Consider the following 19,630-nt stretch of genomic DNA (forward strand, 5'->3'; position numbering starts at 1 on the left):
TGAGGGTCTCACTAAGTCGCTGAGGCTGGCCTCAGACTTGCAATCCTCCTGCCTCAGCCTCCTGAGTGGCTAGGATTACAGGTGTGTGTCACTGTGCCTGGCTAAATTGATAAAATTTCAAAAGTTAAGAAATTCATACTACAACAAAGCAACGCAGAGCGCTTCCTAATCCCTCTCTAAGAACTGCCGCTTCAGTGGATGTGACAAAGAGCTTCCGTGCAGCTTAGAGACAGAGGCCCCAGGGCTACAGGGGTGGCGGAACCACCTCTTTCTCTGATCTCCACCTTCAGGGGAGCAAGCATTGCGTCTTTGAAGGTGGCCTTAGCTTTTGGAAACAGCCCAAGTAGGAGGTCAGTCAGAGGTCAGCCCTAGATCCATGGAGACAACAGAAAAGAACGGAGACCCGGAGCCGGCCTGCACTCCAGGAGCTTCAAGAGTCGCTTCCCTGCTGGGTGACTTGGTGAAAGCCTGGGTGCCTCTGTGTGGACGCCGGGTGGTGGCAGGTCCCAGAACACGCCATGGAAAGCGGTCTGCAGTGGACGCAGTGGGAAAGGAGCTGGCCTCCAGCACCAGCCCTGCTCCTGCTCCTGCTCCTGCGCCTCAGCCTCGTCGGGAGCGCGGGCGACCCCCTCCTCCCCGGGCCCTTGCTCCCCCTCCAGGATTTCCTGGCCAGCTCCCTGGCGGGCGGTTCCTTGGAGCCCTGGCTTGCTCTCCCACAAAATGGGTCCAGTGACAGCTCCCTCCAGGACCCGAGGCTCCTTTAGAGCGGGTCTGTGCACGGTCACCAGGGCCTAGCCAGAGCCGCGGCACAGGCTCCACAGTGGCAGGAGTGGAGAAGTGGGCCTCGCAGCCTCCCAGGAGGCCCTAGGAGCAGGACACTATAGGGTGCCTCTTCCAGAGACCTCCCTGCCCCCGCCTTCTTGCCTCTGTCCACCCAGGACGGCCACATTTAGGGGCAGGAGGCTGGGCAGAGGGAGGACTTGGGTGTGATCCGTGGACCGGTTTGGGCTGGGCATGAAGGGAAGGGTGACATCTGTGCCCCTCCTGTGCCAGGACCGCCTCACCCCCCACCCCACCAGGGAGAGGGCTTGGCTGTTGTGGGGACTGACCAGGAACACATTCATCCCACCCAGCCCCCACCTCAGTCCAAGTCATGCTGGGTGTGTGCAGGCCCCCATGGGGGGCGTCTCACTCTGGGTGACACTCTTGATGCCACCCCAGCAGCACCCATCAGTCTCTTAACTCCGAAGAATTAATTATATCTGGCTCAAAGGTCAGTAATGCCTATCATGGCAATTAGTGCAACGGCTAATTTTTACAGGAAAGGACTCTATTTTAAAACTGAGGAAATTGGAGCTCAGAGAGGTTGTCTAATCTGCCCACAGTCACACAGCTCCTAAGCAGAGAACCAGGGTCCAAACCAACACTGTCTAATGCTAAACCTTTCCACTGCCCCACAGTCTCCACAAAGCCTGTCTCTAGGGTGAGCCCAGGGATGATAAAGTCCCTTCCCTGAAAGAAGGATAAGCAGGGACCCTGCCTGATCATCTAGCAGGAGCGCCGATCACAGGCACCCTCAGATCAAGAGGGTGGAAGACTTGGTTTCTCACCCAGAGGAAAACCCTAGGTCCTTATTGGTGGAATTTAGACTTCTGGGGGTTCTTGGAGAGGAGGACATGTGCACACACAGACACACATGTGCACGCACATGCACCCAGATGGACTGGGAAAGACAGGGAACCCTGAGTGGATACGTTTTCAAATTATAACCAAGTCAGACGGGTGCAGTGCGGACCTCAGCTCTGCTCCCACCTCCCGTGTGCCCCTGGGACTGCACCCTTCTGAACAGAGGCTCCAAATCTGTCCAGTGAGGACCGATCCCCAGCCCCCAAGAAGGAGGGAGGGGGATCCCTGGCCTGTCCGGCAGCACCCCAAGGCTGTAAGCTGCTGGTCCACACGGTGTCCGCAGAGGTGCCCCGGGGTATGGACATTAGCCAGGGGCTCAGAGAAGATGAGCTCGCAAGGCCCCCATCCCCAACCACCGAGTGCCTGGGTGAGTGGCACCCTAGTCCGCAGGACCCCCATGTCCGTGCCACCCTGTCTGGCAGGCTCAGCAGCTCACCCATGTTTCTCCTCCCCAGAGATCTCCCTGGATGTGGACGCCGACCGGGACGGCGAGGTGGAGAAGAACAACCCAAAGAAGGTACCTAGCCATCAGGGTAGACACCCCGAACTCGGGCAGCTCAAGGGCAGAGCCCCAGAGTAGAACCTGTAGGTAGCCAGAGACTCCCACAGCACAGGACGCCCACTCGCAGACAAGTCTCATAACAACTGCCCTAAGTGCCCCCCAAAAGGCTGTATGCAGGGCCATGGAAGGGGCTCTGGTCTGGGGACCAGCAAGGCTTCCTGGGAGAAGGGCCAGCTGTGCTGAGGCTGGAAGGGCAAAGAGATTTGAGCAGCAAAAAGGAGGACATTGGTCCAGCCAGAGGACCAGCGTGGGCAGAGGCCCCGGGGCTTGGCATCTGGGGAGCAGAAGGGCGGCCAGTGCGGGTGGAACAGAGTGAGCAAGGCGAGGTGGAGGTGAGGCGGAGGCGATGGCGTGGAGAGGCGGGCAGGTCTCCTGGGCCTCGTAGCCACTGTGAGGAGCCAGGCTTAGCCCTGTGTCAGCAGGGCGGGCCTAGGGTAGGGGAGTGACATGATCGGGTCCGTTTTTCTTGTAGTCCCCTGGCTGCGGTGTAGAAAACGAAGCAGCAGAAGCCAGGTGTGGTGCCCAGGCCCGTAACCCCGGCGACTTGGGAGGCCGAGGCAGGAGGATCGCAAGGCCCAGGCAGCCTGGGCAACTCAGTGAGACCTTGTCTCAAATGATATGAAAAGGGCTGGGGACGTAGGCCAGTGGCAGCGTCCCCTGGTTCAGTCCCTAGTGCAGGAAAGGAAAAGCCAGTGACGCACCACGCAGGCCCCATCCGGACTCCCAGCCTAGGGACCCCGTGTCCCGGCTCAGACCGTCCGCCCATGGCTCTGGCCGCCCTCCTGCTCCCAGCTCCACGCTGCCAGGCATGGCCGCCCCACACCAGAGCCTTCCTGTCTGTGTGTCCTGGATGTTCACATGGGTCCCCGCTGGACATCGGACTTGGAAGTCACATTTGCCAGATGGCAGCTCGCACACGCGCGCACACACCCGTAGATGGGGGCTGCTCGTTAGCCACATCCCTAGGTGCTCTCGGGTGTCCCTCAGGGTCTGCACTGGGATAGAGAAGAGGACGCTCACCCGTCCTCCTGCGCTTCCAGGCGACCTGGACCTGGGGTCCTGAAGGCCAGGGGGCCATCCTGCTGGTGAACTGTGACCGAGACACGCCCTGGCTGCCCAAGGAGGACTTCAGTGACAACAAGGTCTACAGCAAGGAAGGTACCAGCGGGGCCCCCGGGGCCAGGGGGGCAGGGAGCACCCACGCCATCCTGGGCTGAGCGGAGGGTCGGGCAGGTTGGACCTGGGCTTCCTGGGGACCAAGGACCCAAATGTCCACCTGTGCTCAAATGCAGTTCAACTGGAACCGCGTTTTCTAAAGTCACAGACACGGGTAGAACAAGGAGGCCACCTGGGGTGTCGGAGGGGACGGCCAGTGTCGTCCTCTCCTTCTGGTCTTCCATGGTTCCCGTGACACGGGCACTGGGAAGCCAGCACCCAGGCCCGCCACGCTGACCCCCTGTGCCTCCGCCCCTCAGACCTCAAGGACATGTCCCCGATGGTCCTGAGGACCAAGGGCCCCGACCGCCTGCCGGCTGGATACGAGATGGTCCTCTACATCGCCATGGGGGACTCGGATAAAGTGGGCGTGTTCTACGTGGAGAGTGAGTGACCCCCGCGACCCCCGCGCTGCCCCCGGAGGCACCACCCTCCTCCCTCAGCCTCCGTGGCCCCCGCACAGCCCCGCCAGCCTGGGCTCAGGACTCGGGAGGCTCCCCTGACCTAGGTCTGTCCTCCCACGGGAGGCAGCCGCGACCTGGGTCTGTGTCCTCCTTTCTGGTGCCCAGGAGACAGGGCTTATGGGTTTCTCTCCTCTGGAGTTATGTCACCCTCAAGGGACCCGAGGCAAGGCGGGTGGCGTCTCCACTTTTGGGTTGTTACTGGTTATTGAACCCAGGGGCGCTTAACCCCTGAGCCGCATTCCCAACCCTTTTTATTTTTTATTTTGAGACAGGGCCTCCCCAAGTTGCCGAGGCTGGCCTCCAGCAGGTCCTCCTGCCTCGGGCCTCTCGAGTCACTGGGGTTACAGGTGTGCACCCCACTTGCCCAGCCATCTCTAAATTGTAAAGCCCCCCCCCAACAGAGATGCTGTGGGCACCCTCCAGGAAGTGACCCCTTGTTCCTCTCCATGGTAACAGGGTGTCCTGGGCCTCTGCTGTGCAGGGGCAGAGGCACAGGGGGTCATGCTCTGCCCCAGAGCCAGTCCGCGGAGCTGCCTGCACTTGTCTCACTTTCTATGACCGTGTGTTGCGTCAGCTTGGTGCCAGCACCTTCCTCAGAGCCGGGATCCCTGCAGTAAACACAGGAGTCACACCCTGAATAGCAGCTTTGGAGGAGACGGAATAGACGGAGTCACAGAGCGAGACAGGGCCAAGGCCCCAAGGGCTGGGTGGTCTGGGGAGGCCACCAGGGAGGTGGTGTCTGAGCTGCGGCTCTGTGAACAGCGAGGAGCCGAGGGGACAGCATCTGAGAGAGGGGAGGGGGTGTGCCGAGCACGGAGGAGGGTGCTGTTCTGAGCCTTGGAGGGGCAGGAATCCAGAGGGGGCATGTGTGGGGAACCAAGGTCAACGAGCCGGGCTGGGGGCCAGAGCATGCGGACAGGGTTTGGATTTATTCTAAGTGCGGTGGAGCCATTAGAGGGTTTAAGCAAAGGACGGTCAAGATCTGATTTATGTGTTCAGACCTCCCCAGAAAAACAGCCTTGCAGTCCACCATGCTCAGGGGCTCTCCGGGGGGCTGGGCCCACTCTTGGACAGGACCATTAGAAAGGCAGTCACCCTGGGGGCGAGGCTCACCTCGGGGAGTGACTTAACCAGGATGCCAGTGGACACGAGCCACCCCATGCCAGCCCCTACGGTGCCACCCTGGGCCCTGCGCAGTGACCTCCAGCAGGTCGGAATGTCCCTGGAGTCGACTGGCTCCACTGCCCCAGGGGGCCGAGATGTTTACGCCACCGCCCAGGCCAGAGTTGCCACAGCAGGAGGGGAGCAGGCAGGATGGCGGCCTTGGCCTTGACGGAGACCTGCGGCTGATGGCGAAGCCTTGGCAAGGTCTGGAGTCTCTGCCCCTGCTGGGGGCAGTGGGCTGGACTCACATTTACCTCCCTCCCCCTGGCTGGCCATCCAAGATGGGTCCCGGGCAGGCAAGGAAAGAGAGAAGCCACCTCTGCAAGTCCTCAGAGGATATTCCCCGAGACTGTTACCTGGGCTGCCTGTCCTCAGGGAGGGCCCTTAACTAGACAGTGGCCGCCACCCAGTCAGATTCCCATCAAAGTGGCCTCTGGGTGGATACTGTGAGCCCCCCCAGGCGGAGAGGAAGAGAAATAACTCACCCAGGGCCCAGTTTCCTTGTCTTCCCCGTGAACATCTTGGCTTTGTCAAAATCTGAAGACAAGCCTGGTGCAGCAGTGCCCATCTGTGACCCCTGGCATGGAGAGGCTGAGGCGGGAGAATAGCGAGTTCAAGAGCAGCGTGGGCGGTTTAGCAAGACCCTATCCCAAAACGAAGAATAAAAAAGGCTGGAGGTCTAGCTCCGTGGGAAGCACCCCCGGCTCAAATCCCAGTACTGCAAGAGAAAAAGCTACAAATATGAATGTTCCTGTGGCTGCGAATGTTACACAAATGTCATGTGGTCACCTGTGTCCCAGCAGGGTTGGTCTCATTCTCCTGAAAAGCAGGGAGCTGGGCTCCAGGGGTCCTGGGAGGGACTCTGGCACCAGGGAGGTCTGCCAGCCACAGCCCTGGTCCTCCTCTGCATGGGAGCCCCCACTGCTCCAAATGGCAGGGGGATGGAATGGGGGAGGGGCCAGACCCTCTAGGAAATGGCTGTGGAGAGCTCTCTGTGAACAACAGCTGTGCTTTGTTGGAAATATTGTGATTATTATTATTTATAATGATTGGGGTGAGCTGAAGCCTCCAGTGCTCCTAGAAAAACCTAGTGACTTGGGTTCTGCCCAGAACCCCAAGAATTGGGGGTGTCACCTCTTCCTACAAGGACATGGTGACCAATTTGTCCCCATTTGCCTAGGACTTACCTGATTTTGGCATTGCACGTCCCTCAACCCAGGAAACCCTGTGGGCCCAGGCAAAACAAGACAGTTGGTCACACTCTCAGGAGTCACCCGGGGAGGTGGAATCATTCCAAAGTGACAGGCAGGGTCACACCAAACCACACCACGCGCTGGCCAGCGGGGGCCAAAGCCTGGGGCTGAGGAGAGGTGGGTGTGGCCGGCGGTGCCAGCACAAAGCACAAGGGCTACTCAGATGAGAGGCGTTGTTGGTGCCTGCAGGGACAGCCAGCCACGCCAGGGTGGAAGGAACAGGGGACAGCCGCTCCTGGGGACAATGGCTGGGTTGTTCCCATCAAGGAATCCATCCTCCTGGCACTGGCTCAGACTGCCAGAACGAGGCCCAGGATAGAGACACATTGTGAGTCCCAGGGCACAGGCCACGTGGGGAGGAGGGAGCTGCCAGAGGAGGGCCAGAGTGTGCCCTCCCTGCTGACCCCTCCCCTGGCCAGATACCTCTCGGTCCAGGACCCTGGTGGAGCCTTGGCTGTCTGAGCCCTGGGACACTTGGCACCTGGGACTCCTGCAAACAAGGGGTTGGCTTCGGGGCCTGAGTCTCCTGAGCTGCAGCTCCAGTGCTGCCCACATCAGCCTGGGCACATGGGCTGGAGGGGGGGGGGGGGCGGAGGGGCGCTGAGTACAGACCCATGTGGACCCGCTGGGGAGGGGGCCATAGGGCACACCGTCGGCTCTGGGTCAGATGGACCTGTCCTTCTGTGTTGAGCTGTGACGAGGTCCTTGGGACGCTCAGGTCTGTCTACCCCCTTTTTTCTTGGACCTACCCAAGGTCCATGAGGCCAGATGCTGCTTCTTTGGTCAGGGCGGGCTGACTTCCCACTGCCTCTCCCGTGCAGCGCCCATAGGTTCCTGCCTGGTACCCGTGGTTACCTGGTTCCCGAGGTTACTCCGGTGTCTGATGCTGTACCATTTGCAATGACCCTGTGGCCCGGGTGCTGTTGACCTCTGCTTAACAGATGCGGCTCGGAGGGGTCAAGAGAATTCCCAGAGGTTTCCCAACCTATAAAGCCAGAGTGCATCCAAACCAGGGCCTTTCTGTCTTGGAAAGTCGTAACCACTGAGGTAGCCCCCCTTAGTGACCTTTGATCCAGGTCTGGTTGGACACTCTGTCCCACAGAGGAGTCATCCAAGCCTGGGCTTTGCAGTCGATCCCCACGTCTCACAGGTGTTGATCCTGACAATTTTGTAGCAGGAGTGTTTTGGCTACCGTTCTAACCCCTGGGTCCTAACCCCTGGCGACGGGTCATTAAGCATCATCACTGCTGAGCGGAGCCTGATCCGCCCTTGCAGCCTGCGGGGCTACAGAGCCTCCTTCTGGGACTGCATAGGGTCCCCTCTCCTTGGCTTTACCCAGCAAGTATCTCCCCGACCCAACCCGCAGCCAACCCTGCCGCCTGCAAGGATGTCCCCAACGCTGCCTTCCTCCGTTCAGATGCCTCCCACCCGGCCCCCTCCCTCCCACCCACCTCAGCGCAAGTAACCAGACAAGACCTCTCACCACGTAGCTGCCGCGTCCCTCGCATCCCTTGTGCGCTCTATCTGAGCACCAGCTGAGCACTGCTCCTAAGCACAGATGCTGCGTGGTGACAGTCCGTCTCCCCAGAGGTCCTTGTCCACGCCAGTCACAGAGTAGTAATGCAATTCCCAAGGACTGGGGCTGTGGCTGCAAACGCACAATTCAGGAGGGAGCCACTTCTTTCACAGACGAGCTGGGACACACAGTGCGGAGATAATGACGGACACCGCGTAGTCAGCTGGTGGCATTTGCTGCTGTGCTTTCCTCTGTGTCTTGAGGACAAGCCACTTGTCCCCACCAGTGATCTCACCTACCTCCTGCTGATGAGCCGGGGCCTGATGCCGCTCCTTCCCCCTCCAGATCCGTTCTTCGGCCAGCGCTACATCCACATCCTGGGCCGGCAGAAGCTCTACCACGTGGTCAAGTACACGGGCGGCTCCGCGGAGCTGCTGTTCTTCGTGGAAGGCCTCCGCTTCCCCGACGAGAGCTTCTCGGGCCTGGTCTCCATCCATGTCAGCCTGCTGGAGTACATGGCTGAGGTGAGGGCCCAGGCCCCCCACGAGGGGCTGCCCTGGGGGCCAGAAGGCCACCCCCAGCGCCCAGCCACGTTTCTCTGCCCTCATGGCACCCGGGCTGACCCAGGCCCCCACGGCCACACGTCTGCAGCGTCCTCTGCATGCTCTGGGGCTCTCTTCCTTGGTGCAATCCCAGGAGTCCCCAAAGGTGATGTTCCTGACCCTCCCCAGCCTGTGCCCTGGCCACCCTCCTCCCTACAGTAGTGTGGCCTGGTCCTGAGGCACAGTCCCAGTGGTCAGCCAAGGCCTGACCAGGCCACACCTGTGAGCTCTGCCAACCTCCGACTGTGAGCCCTGTTGTGCCCCAGTCACACCCCTCACCCCAGCGGTGGGTCACACCAACTCTGACCATAGGCTGAACCTCAAGTCCCAGCCTCCGTGGGGCCCTGTCCTGTGGTCAGCATCTCAGATATTTGCTTTGGCTTGCAGAGGTTGGAAGAAGAGGTGTGCTTCTGTCCCCTAGAGAAGCCCCTCGCTGGAGGACCTGAGAGTGTCTCAGCACAAGGACCTTGCGTCCCCAGACTCCGGCCCTCAGTCCCACCCCATCTCACTCAGGAAAGGGCAGGGACTGGCTGCCCTGGCAGGCACAGGAGCCCGTCCCCATTTTTACCCCTGCGTCCTTTGGGGGCAGAATAAATGGGATCTGCAGACAGTGGAGGCTGGTCCTAGCTGGGATGTCTGAGAACAGACCCCGGAATCTGACTACCCAGGTCTCAGTCCTGGCTCAGCCACCCTGAGACACTGGGCAGATGAACTAACCCCCTGTTCCTCAGTGTCCCCGTCTGAAAAGTGAGAATTTTAGTAGCATTGACCCCCTGTAGCTCTTGTAAAGCAGAAATAAATTGGTTAATGGGCCCAGAGCCTGGCATACAGTAAGTGCTCAATAAAGTACTATTGCCATCAGTTTGGAAGGCAGGGTGGGAAGCACCCGGTTACATGCTGCTTTCTTTTGCCGTGTTGGAGACACAGCCCAGGGCCTCAGCCATGCCAGCAAGCGCTCTCCCACTGAGCTACTTCCCGGACTCCTAATGAGACTTCTCTCCCCACCCAGGGGATCCCCCTGACCCCCATCTTCACGGACACCGTGACATTCCGGATTGCACCGTGGATCATGACCCCCAACATCCTGCCTCCCGTGTCGGTGTTTGTTTGCTGGTAAGGGGCAGCCGCGGCCCCGAGAGGCGGCAGGGCAGAGGGACCAAGGCTGGCTTCAGGGTCAGGCAGACCTGAGTTCGGGTCCTGGCTCCGTCACTTCCCAGCCGTGTAACCTAGAGCCAGCCCCAGCACCAGGCCGGGCGTCGCTCTCGTCTTCAATCTGGGGATCCGAGATGTAGGACTTGGGGGCAGGAGAGGGAGAGTTCCCTTCCTCATTCTATTTGTCCATGACCTTGACGAAAACTGCATAAAGCAGGTGGGTTTGCATGACCCTTGACCCCAGTGGCCTTCACAAAGGTGACCGTGAACACAGATGTGGTCTCATCTGCCCAGCTCAGACCACAGGTGCCAGGTCTAACGTCACCACAGAGGGTGGCCCTTGGCCCCGCTCACCCTTCCTCCTGGCCCCCTCCTCCCCACCTTCTCAGCATGAAGGACAACTACCTGTTCCTGAAGGAGGTGAAGAACCTGGTGGAGAAAACCAACTGCGAACTGAAGGTCTGCTTCCAGTACATGAACCGCGGCGACCGCTGGATCCAGGTGTGGAGCCCAGGCCGGGGCTGGGAGGGACGTGGCCTCAGGTCAGGCAGGAGGAGCTGGCTGAGTGTCCCGCTGTGTGTGGGGACCTGGTCAGCTCGCGCGGGCACAGACATGCATGGATGAGTCAGTTTGCTACAGTGTGGCTTCTTGTGTAGCAAAGGGCTGTGTCACAACCTAGATGTCCCTCCATGGGGCCTGGGTGACAACATGCAGTGAAGTCTAAGTGATACTAAAAAGAATGAGGCCGATCGGTAACTGTGGATACAGGACACTCTTCAGCCTAACCTGAAGGAAAATATTTCAGGATGTTGCCTTTTTTTAAAAAAATAGGGTGGAAGCTGGGTGCAGGGGTGCACACCTGTAATACCAGTGACTTGGGAGGCTGGGGCAGGAGGATCCCAAGTTCAAAACCAGCCTCAGCAAAAAATTAGCGAGGCCCTGAGGAACTTAGTAAGACCCTTTCTCAAAGTAAAACATAAAAAGGGCTGGGGATGTGGCCCAGTGGATCAGCCCCCCTGGGGACCAGGAGGCGGGTACGAGGCAGTCACCCTGTTTGCTCTGTGCCCCTCTGTGTGCAAACCCCCTCTGTTCCCAGAGCCTCCCCACTCCCTGGCCGACTGATGAACATGGGCCTCCCCAGGGTGCCACTGACTGCTCTCCTCTGTGTCCACAGGACGAAATTGAGTTTGGCTACATCGAGGCCCCCCACAAAGGCTTCCCCGTGGTGCTGGACTCCCCCCGCGATGGGAACCTCAAGGACTTCCCCGTGAAGCAGCTCCTGGTGAGATCCACGGCCCCCTGCGGGTTGCCACTAGGGACCCTCACAGGACAGAGCGGTCAGGAGGGCCCGGGCACCCCGACTCACTGGTCCACTGTCCAGGACCTGTTTTCTCATCTGCAACGTGGGTCAGCCGGGGTAGTGGCCACTGGAACTGTGGGAGACAGGCCAGCGGGAGTAGCCCCTGCTGCTGTCCCCCGGCAACTTAGAGCACAGTGAGTTCCACAGAAGAAAAACACAGTCACGTGACTGTCAAAAAGCCTGGCTCTGGCCTCAGAGCTCGGCAGGGCTCGAGCTGTGGTTTTTGGCAGAGGCAGGTTTTATTAACGCAGCCGGACTCCTTGGAGACCATCTTCACACCCCTTTCCTGCCCCCAGCCACACCACGGTGGAAGGCAGAACTGAAATCAGTCCCTGCTCAGAGGTGGCTCCGTGCCAGGCTCCCACCCGCCCCGAGAATGCCTACTCGTGGAGCCCCCTCCCCCTGGGAGAGGAGAGGGCCAAGGGTGTGGGCCCAGCTGCCAAATTCCAGAGGAACCTGGCCGTGCGCAGCGGTCCCTTACCAAAAATGGGACCTTGAGCAAGCCGCTGACCTCCACGGGTCCCAGTTACTCCTCTGTGAAGTGGGGAGAGAAATGTGTGGGGCATCAGTACTGTCCTCGCCATTTCGGCGATTTTCAGCCCTGGATGCTGCCCACAGACCCCCAACCCTGCAGGGTGTGAAGTCAGGTGGCCAGCAGCAGGGTGGCCACAGGTCGAGGTTTGACCTGCCCGGGCTCTCCCCTGGCCTCCACCTGCCTCCAGTGTCCCAAGGCTAGCCCAGGCCTGGCTCTGCTGCCTGCTAGGCCCTGCAGATGCTGGAAGCTCACCTGCGGCCTCCAGCCACCTCTGGCCATCACCACGTTGCCAGCTGGGGCCCAGGCAAGAAAGCACTACCCTGCTGCCATCCACCTCTGCCGCAGGCTGTCCCTTGAGCCCCTCAGCGCAGCCAAGACAAGCCACAGCCTCCCACTCCAATTTTTTAAAGGGATTTTTGTCAAGGCAAGCTAGAGTCCCACTGCCAGTTCCCCACCAAGATCCCTACATTGTTACCAAAAAAAATCACAAAAGGAAACTTAAAATTCAAGAGATCAATGGGATTATATTTTGATTGGCGCTTGGTGCTAGGAAGCATTCTGAGGCTACTCAGGGCCTAGTGGCCAAGCGTGATTGTTGGGGATGGGTTGGGAAGGTGTGGATGTTACATTTCTGCCAATTCTGCGTGTATTAGTCAGCTCTTACTAGCTAAGGCGCAGTAACAAGCAACCCCCAATTCTCAGTAGCTGACAACAGAGGTTTGCTTCTTGCTCATGCTCCATATTGATAACTAGTTGGTCATCTGTGGCTCTGCTTCTTCATGCCTGCCTCATCCTAGAACCTCAGCCCACCTCATTCTAGAGTCTTGCGCCTGGTACATTTTCCTGGAGTGTTCTAGAGCATTCAAAGATTTCATTCTAGAGCATCCTAGAGTCTCTGCCCACTCCATTCTAGAGCCCCAGCCACCCTGGTTCTATAGCATTCTGGAGCTTGGCCCACCTCATTCTAGAGCCTCAGTGTATTTCATTCTAGGATCTAGAGCCACAGCTTTGGTCTGGGAAATGCCATTCTGCAGGCCCATGAAGAAGAAGGAGGACAGACACACACAGTGACTCCTGTGGCTTCTGCTCACAGCTGGCATGTGTCCCTTCTGCTTATATTTCATTGGCTAAAGCAAGTCATGTGACCCGGACACTAGCCAGGATGCAAAATTCTCTTTCTGGGAAGGGGATAGAGAATCCCTGGGAACAATGAACCAATCTGGCCCCTGCCTCAGGCCGCCTACTGGATACCTCTTCTAGAGAGGGGGAAACTGAGGGCCCAGGAAATTGAGGGATGCGCAGGAACCTAACAGCCCCCAAGGACGGATCCTGGGATCCCCACTGTGGTCTGCTTGGGAAGCAGCGCACCCTCACTCCCACGCACGCATGTGGGCACGCTCACGCACTCGGCACCCCCTGCTCTTTGTGGAAACAAGATGCCCCGGGAGGCCCTGGCGCTAGAGGCCACAGGCCAGACCTCGCGTGGAGAAGTGCCGGCAGCAGAGGTAGCCGTGGGGCTGAGGCCTGGCGGCAGGAGACTTACGACAGGTGTTGCCTCTACCCAGGGCCCAGATTTCGGCTACGTGACCCGGGAGCCCCTCTTTGAGTCTGTCACCAGCCTGGATTCCTTTGGGAACCTGGAGGTCAGCCCCCCGGTGACTGTGAACGGCAAGGCCTACCCCCTTGGGCGCATCCTCATCGGCAGCAGTTTTCCTCTGTAAGAGACACGGAGGGCAGCGGGGGGCGGGAGCAGGAGGGCCACTGATCTACTTGGGTGGCCTGGGTGGCCCCTGCATGGTGTCGGTGCCTGGAGAGTCCCCGGCCATGACCCTGTCAATAGGCAGACATCCCTGGAAAGAAAACAAGGGAGCCTTCACGTCTCAGCATAAATTAGCACCTGATATAATCATCCTCTTCCCCAAAGGTGAGGGTGTAAGATGAGGTTATAAACCAGGAGGGGAAGGAATGGGGGTTCCAGTGGAGAGACACAGACAGAGAGTGAACGGAAACACGTCGGTGAACCCTCAGGGCTGACCATACATGAAGGAGACATGAGAAGACAGCCCTGTCCCCAGAAGCATGAGTCACTGGCTCCTTGGCCTGTCCACACTGCCCCCCTCCTGCCCTGCTAACCCACCAGCACAGGAAAGGCAAGCTCTTTCTCCATCAGGGCAGTGGCTAGGCAGAGAGAACTTGGGTTCTCACTTCGCAAAAGGGCTGCCAGGAACCTGCATGTGCGAGACCAGCCAAGGTCTGGACATTGAGTCCCTCTGAGCTCCATGGGATGCTCTGGCTCCGTGGGACAGGCAGTGACCATTGGCCCACCCTCCTCTTCTTTCCCCTCCACTCGGTGGTCACTCATCCACTCAGAATGCAGCTGTTTCGGCATCAGCCAAGTGTCCTGGTCCAAGTGACCCTGTCCCTGCCTTCAAGGAGACAGACAAGGTCACAGACGTCCAAATAGGCCCTGAGGAAAGAGAAGGCGAACAGCGAGAGGAGGAGGAGGAGGAGGGAGAGGGGGCCCAAGGAGGGATCCCTAAGCCTCTGGGGGTGTGGAGAGGGCTTCTTAGAGACACGTAGGCCCAGCTGTGGGCCAGTCACTCCTCTGGGCTCTTAGAAGATGGACGCGGGTGGCATGGCGAAGGGTTCCCGGCCCAGGTGCGCCAGCTCTGTGGAGCAAGGGGAGCTGCGGAGCTGAGGAGGAGGCGCTGGAAGACCCGGGGTGGGGAGAGCAGAGGGCCGGAGCCACAGACCCAGGAGGGCAGGAGGAGGCTGGTCTAGCAGGCCAGGCAGGAGCCAGACCAGACCCCCCCTAAGGACCATGGGTCATAGTCTAAGGGTGTGGGGAGACCGAAGACCTCGGGGAGTCAGGAAGTCAGGAAGGGCTTCCCGGAGGAGGTGTCTTTTGAAGCAATTAAAGATAAAGTGAGCGGAAGTTAGTGTCCCACTGGAGCAGTGGGCGAGGGCAGATTCGAAGCCGCACCACTTCACGGCCCCCCGGGCACCCCAGGCAGGACTCCTGAGCACAGAGGCTGGCCTCCCCATTCTCACCAGCACCTCGGGGGCTGAGGGTCCAGTTCCGCCCTCACCCAGGTGGCGGCTGTGGCTGACGCTCCCCTTTCTCCCTGGGCTCCGCCTGCACCAGGGTCTCACCCTGTGGCTCAGGCTCCCGCGTCGTCCCGGACACCACCCTGGCTCCAGCCGGGTCCCAGAGGCCGAACACCAGGGGCAGGCCCTCTGGGGCAGCAGGCGAGGCGGGCAGCCTTCTGAGGGGTGCCCCCTCTGCACTCCCACCCCAGGTCCGGCGGGCGGCGGATGACCAAGGTGGTGCGCGACTTCCTGCAGGCCCAGCAGGTGCAGGCGCCCGTGGAGCTCTACTCGGACTGGCTGACCGTGGGCCACGTGGACGAGTTCATGACCTTCATCCCCGTCCCAGGCACCAAGGTGAGCCAGTCCCCAAGACTGGACAGAAAAGGATAGTAGAGGACCCAAGTACTCCTGGCCCTTGCCAGCCAAGGGCAGGGTCTGAGGGAAACAGCACGGAGGAAGAGGGAAGTAGGCTGAAGCTGGTTTGTCGGTTGTGGCTGTGGCAGGTAAATTTTTAACCCAGGAAACCCAAAATATTGGCATTTCAATATGTAATTAATATAAGAATTATTTGTCAGCCATTTTTCATTCTCTGTTCATGCTAAATCTTCACGATCTGGTATTTTCTTCACATAGCACCTCTCTAGTCAAGATCAGCCACAGCTCCAGTGTTCAGTATTCCCAAGACACTAGTGGCTACTGAACTGGCCACAGCACTCTAGAGGGTGATGCAGGGTGGGCCTCGGGTCTGGGGAAAGGTTCTTCTATCTTATGACGTGAAAGGAATGGCTGCCACTTCCTGCCCTGGACTTCTGTGCTAATGATCTGGCCTCGTGGCAGCTTGGAGAGGTTCCTCCACTCTGTCCAAGGCCATCTTTTTTTTAATATATGTGTAACTTTATTTTATTTTTTATGTGGTGCCAAGGCTCGAACCCAGTGCCTCACACATGCTAGGCAAGCGCTCTGCCCCTGAGCCCCAGCCCCAGCCCCCCAAGGCCATCTTTGACACTGAGCTTTGACCCGGTGATATTGTCAAAGTGGACGGTGGGTGAAAAATCGTCCTCTAAGACAGACAGAGCCCACAGGGCGGACCCTGCAGCCCAGTACGGCGGGGTGAGAGCTGAGGTGCAGATGGGGCTCTGGGTCCTCAGGCCAGGGGCCCCTCTTGCTCCTCGGCCACCTTCTCCTGCTGACACTAAGCCACCGGAATGTCTCGCAGGAGTTCCGGCTGCTCATGGCCAGCACCTCAGCCTGCTACAAGCTCTTCCGGGAGAAGCAGAAGGAGGGCCACGGGGAGGCCATCATGTTCAAAGGTGAGTGTCCACGGGCCTGGGCAAACACTAGGAAACCGGCGCCCCAGAGAGACCCTCGGGGGGCTGGACACATAGACACCTGTCCCTTGTGCCCAGCCCCGTGTCCCTGGGCATCTGGCCCACCCTGGGTGTAGGAGGCACCGTGGTGGGAACAGCACCGGCCTCTCGTCTCCCTTGCTGTGACCAGGTGGACGCTGAGCTGTCCACTGCCTCTCACTGTCCTCAGCAGCACAGAGTGCCTCTTCGGCAGCCAGTGTGTGCTTTCAATGACCCGAGGCCGGAGGAGAGTCCAGGGGTTGACTCTCACAACCACACGCCTCACACACTCAGAGAGGCAGAGGAAAACACCTACTGCGTTCAGGCCCAGGAAGAGACGTGAGCTTGGGCAGCCAGGGTGCACGGCCAGGCGTCATCACCCTGGGCCCCAGAGTGAGAGTGACCTGCGGAATTCAGACACCCAGCGAACCGGGACAGCTGTAGACAGGGAAAGGTTTGCACTTAAGTTAATCATAGAAAAAACAGAAAGCTGATCTGGTAGAGACAACCAGCCAGGGTAGAGAGGACAGGGCAATGTCTATTTCTTTATTTTTTTTTTAATTGTGGCAAAATGCACATAACCTATTTATCATTTTAGCCATTTCTAAGTACACAACTCAGAGACGTTAATACATTTAGAGCTGGGCACAGTAAAGCACACCTGTAACCCCAACTTCTTGGGAGGCTGAGGCAAGAGGATGGCAAATTCAAGGCCAGCCTCCACAATTTAGTGAGACCCTGTCTCAAATTAAAGAATAAGGGCTGGAGTGCGGCTCAGTGGCAGAGCACTTGCCCACCATGCGCAAGGCCTGGGGTTCGACCCCCAGTACTGCAAATAAAAAAAAAAAAAAGGAAATTAAAATAAAAACTGAAAAAGGGCTGGGGATGTAGCTCACTGGTAGAGCAACCCTGAGTTCAACCCCGGCACCACAAAAATGGTAATAATGACAATGATGACAATGTGGGATGACCATCACCTTCACCTCCATCCATTGTTTCTTAGTTACTTTTTGCCCCTTTGAGGGAGGGGTCCCCAATATCTCTCACACCCAAGAGCCTGTCCCCAAGAGCTTGCCGACATCCAAAGACAGTGGTCCTGTCCGGCCTTCGAGGACAGACTCTTTCCTTTTGTGATTCCTGCCAATGGGAAGTTTGTTCTTGGATTGGCACGTGTGAGTCTCGGCTTTCTGGAGACTTCTGTTCTCTATAATCACACCCCAAAGCTACCCATAGGGTAGAAACCATTACTGTCTTTGTGCCAATAAGGGTGAGCAGTGGGTGGGAACAGCTCAGGTACAGGGTCCTATAGCCCCATATCTGTCTACTATCTCTCTCTCTCTCTCTCTCTCTCTCTCTCTCTCTCTCTCTCTCTCTCTCTCTCTCCCCCTCCGTGCTGGGGATGGAACCTGGGGCCCCACACTCGCTAGGCAAGCCCCTGCCACTGAGCTGCACCCCAGCCAGCCCCATCTCTTTGCCACCGTCAAGCCACAAGCCTGGGAGGGGCAATGGCTCAGCCAGCTCTGCCGAGATCAGGAGAAACTAACCTAAAATAGGCGAAGGGCAGAGGCCCTGGATCAGACTGCCCAGGTGCCTCCCAGCCCAGCCACCTGCTGCACGCGAGACCGTGGATAAGTCACGTGGCCTCTCTGTGCCTCAGTTTCCCCTCCCTCAGTGGGAGCAGCTACGAGCGAGCTGTTCCTCGCAGAGCACTTGGAAGACGCCTGCCAAGCCACGGCGCTCAGTGAGCGTTAGGCAGAGCCGTCGGCCGGCTGGAGCCACAGGACCCTCCTGTAGAGGGGAGGCAGAGGCCGGCCTCTCCAGGGCGGGCGCCCAGCAGGAGGCGGGGCTGGACAAGGGGGAGGGTGACGCTGCTTCTGCCACTCTCAGCCTGGTGCTGCTGGTCCCTAGGAGCAGGTCTACTTGTGCCACCCACCCCTCTGGCCAGACAGAGAGCAGGGCTGCCGCTTCTCTCCTGCCTCAGGTGACAAGAGGGACCCAAGAGAAAGGAGTGTGTCCTGCTGTCCCCAGGCAGAGGGCCCAGATTTCCCCTGTCCTGGCCGCTCCGACCCCCAGCCCGGCCCTGGCCCTGTCCTCCATTCCTGTCCAGCAGTTGACTCGGACAGAGCCCCCTCCCGCCCCGTATCTGAGGCCTGACCATCTGCCCTCCCTGGCCCACAGGCTTGGGCGGCATGAGCAGCAAGCGGATCACCATCAACAAGATCCTGTCCAACGAGAATCTGGTGCAGGAGAACCTGTACTTCCAGGTGAGGACGGGCAGGGCCCAGGGAGCTTCCAGGCTCCCATCCGCGCACCTCGGGGGCTTCCGCAGAGAATGCGCGGGGCCCAGGGCTCGGACCCAGAGCGCGTCAGCACCAGGAGGCTCAGCAGGCACTGAGCTGAAGATGGAGGGTAAGGGGCCACCAAGTCCCTTCTAGCAGAGACTGGAAGCAAACAGGGGACCAGGGAAGGAAGGAGGCCAGTAGAGCCAAAGAGCCGAGGTCTCAGCTAGACGAGAACACAAAACCAAAAACTTGCTCTCCAGGAAAAAAAAAAAAAAAGAGCTTTTAGGAGCACATGCCAACCTCTGAGTTTTAGCTCAAAGGTCCCTGAGGTCCTCAGACTCTGCGTGGACCCCGCTTCTGAATTCCTAAGTCTCAAGTTGCATCGAGAAATACAAATTAGTCATATTTATTTGAATTGGGTATTTATTGGGCAATTTAAAAGAACCACATTTTTAAGAATTAAAAAGCAGCAGCCAGGCATTGTCGTGTGCCCACCTGTAAGCTCAGCAGCTTGGGAATCTGAGGCAGGAGGATTGCAAGTTCAAGGCCAGCCGCAGCAACTTAAAAAGGCCCTAAGCAACTGGGTGAGACCCTGTCTCAAAATTTAAAAAATAAAAAAAAGGGGGCTATGAATGTAGCCCTGGATGAACACCCTGGATTTTGTCCCTGGTACCAGGAAAAAAAAAAAAAAAAAGGCAAGTGGCTCGTTTCAGTGGAAAGTAAAGCAGAAAGTAGCATGGATTTCAGGCACAAGTTGATCAGGGCTCCAGCTCCACGTCTCTGCATTTCTTGTTCTCTCAGATGTCCTCGTGGTAGGAACGGGGCTGCAATAGTTGAAGGCCCCAGGCCACCCAGCACGCCATCTACAGAGAAAGAGCTCTTCCATGCCCACCGACAACTGAACAAGAGTTTGCTTTTCTCACTCTGGTGTGGGCCAGCCTGAACCAGTTACCCTGGCCAGGGGAGGTGGGGATTCTGTGTACCGTTTTGCTCCATCCTGGATCAATGCCCATTCCTGACCCCGTCACAGGGGCAAAGGGGCAGAGGCAAGAACTAGTTAGAGTTCCCCTGAAGACCAGAGTGGGGCCGATCCACCCAGCAGCAGGGGAGAGGGGTGGAGAGGACCCCGGGGAAGCCATGTAGCACCCGGTAAAACCTACAGACGGCCTCACCGGCCGTGGGAAAGTTGTCCGCCGCTTGTAGCAGTAGGATCCCGGGCAGCTCGCGAAGGAGACTCTGCCTTTGGTTCCCTTGTGGCTGCAAAAGGGACGATGGTGGCGCCTGCCTCCTGGGTCGGAGCTGAAAGAGCTGATCTGTGGGAAGTGCTTGGGGCAGGGCCAGTACTTGTACCCGTCAGTGTCCACTCGCAGCGGAATCTTCCTGAGTGTCACTCTCACCTCCTG

General features: G+C 58.6%; 1 protein-coding gene across 1 annotated transcript in view; it reads left to right on the forward strand.

The window, feature by feature from the left end:
* Window positions 1-19,630, forward strand: part of Padi2 (peptidyl arginine deiminase 2) — a 40,233-nt gene that overhangs the window by 16,768 nt on the left and 3,835 nt on the right. The window contains exons 4-14 of the mRNA XM_076861177.2: window positions 2,142-2,203; window positions 3,289-3,406; window positions 3,724-3,849; window positions 8,206-8,384; window positions 9,472-9,575; window positions 10,004-10,115; window positions 10,789-10,896; window positions 13,075-13,226; window positions 14,809-14,953; window positions 15,816-15,909; window positions 18,124-18,209. Of these exons, the coding sequence (XP_076717292.1) occupies window positions 2,142-2,203; window positions 3,289-3,406; window positions 3,724-3,849; window positions 8,206-8,384; window positions 9,472-9,575; window positions 10,004-10,115; window positions 10,789-10,896; window positions 13,075-13,226; window positions 14,809-14,953; window positions 15,816-15,909; window positions 18,124-18,209 (1,286 nt within the window). The remainder of the gene's footprint in view (window positions 1-2,141; window positions 2,204-3,288; window positions 3,407-3,723; window positions 3,850-8,205; window positions 8,385-9,471; window positions 9,576-10,003; window positions 10,116-10,788; window positions 10,897-13,074; window positions 13,227-14,808; window positions 14,954-15,815; window positions 15,910-18,123; window positions 18,210-19,630) is intronic.

This window comes from Callospermophilus lateralis, chromosome 7 (genome assembly GCF_048772815.1).
Source record: "Callospermophilus lateralis isolate mCalLat2 chromosome 7, mCalLat2.hap1, whole genome shotgun sequence".
NCBI classification, from domain to species: Eukaryota; Metazoa; Chordata; class Mammalia; order Rodentia; family Sciuridae; genus Callospermophilus; species Callospermophilus lateralis.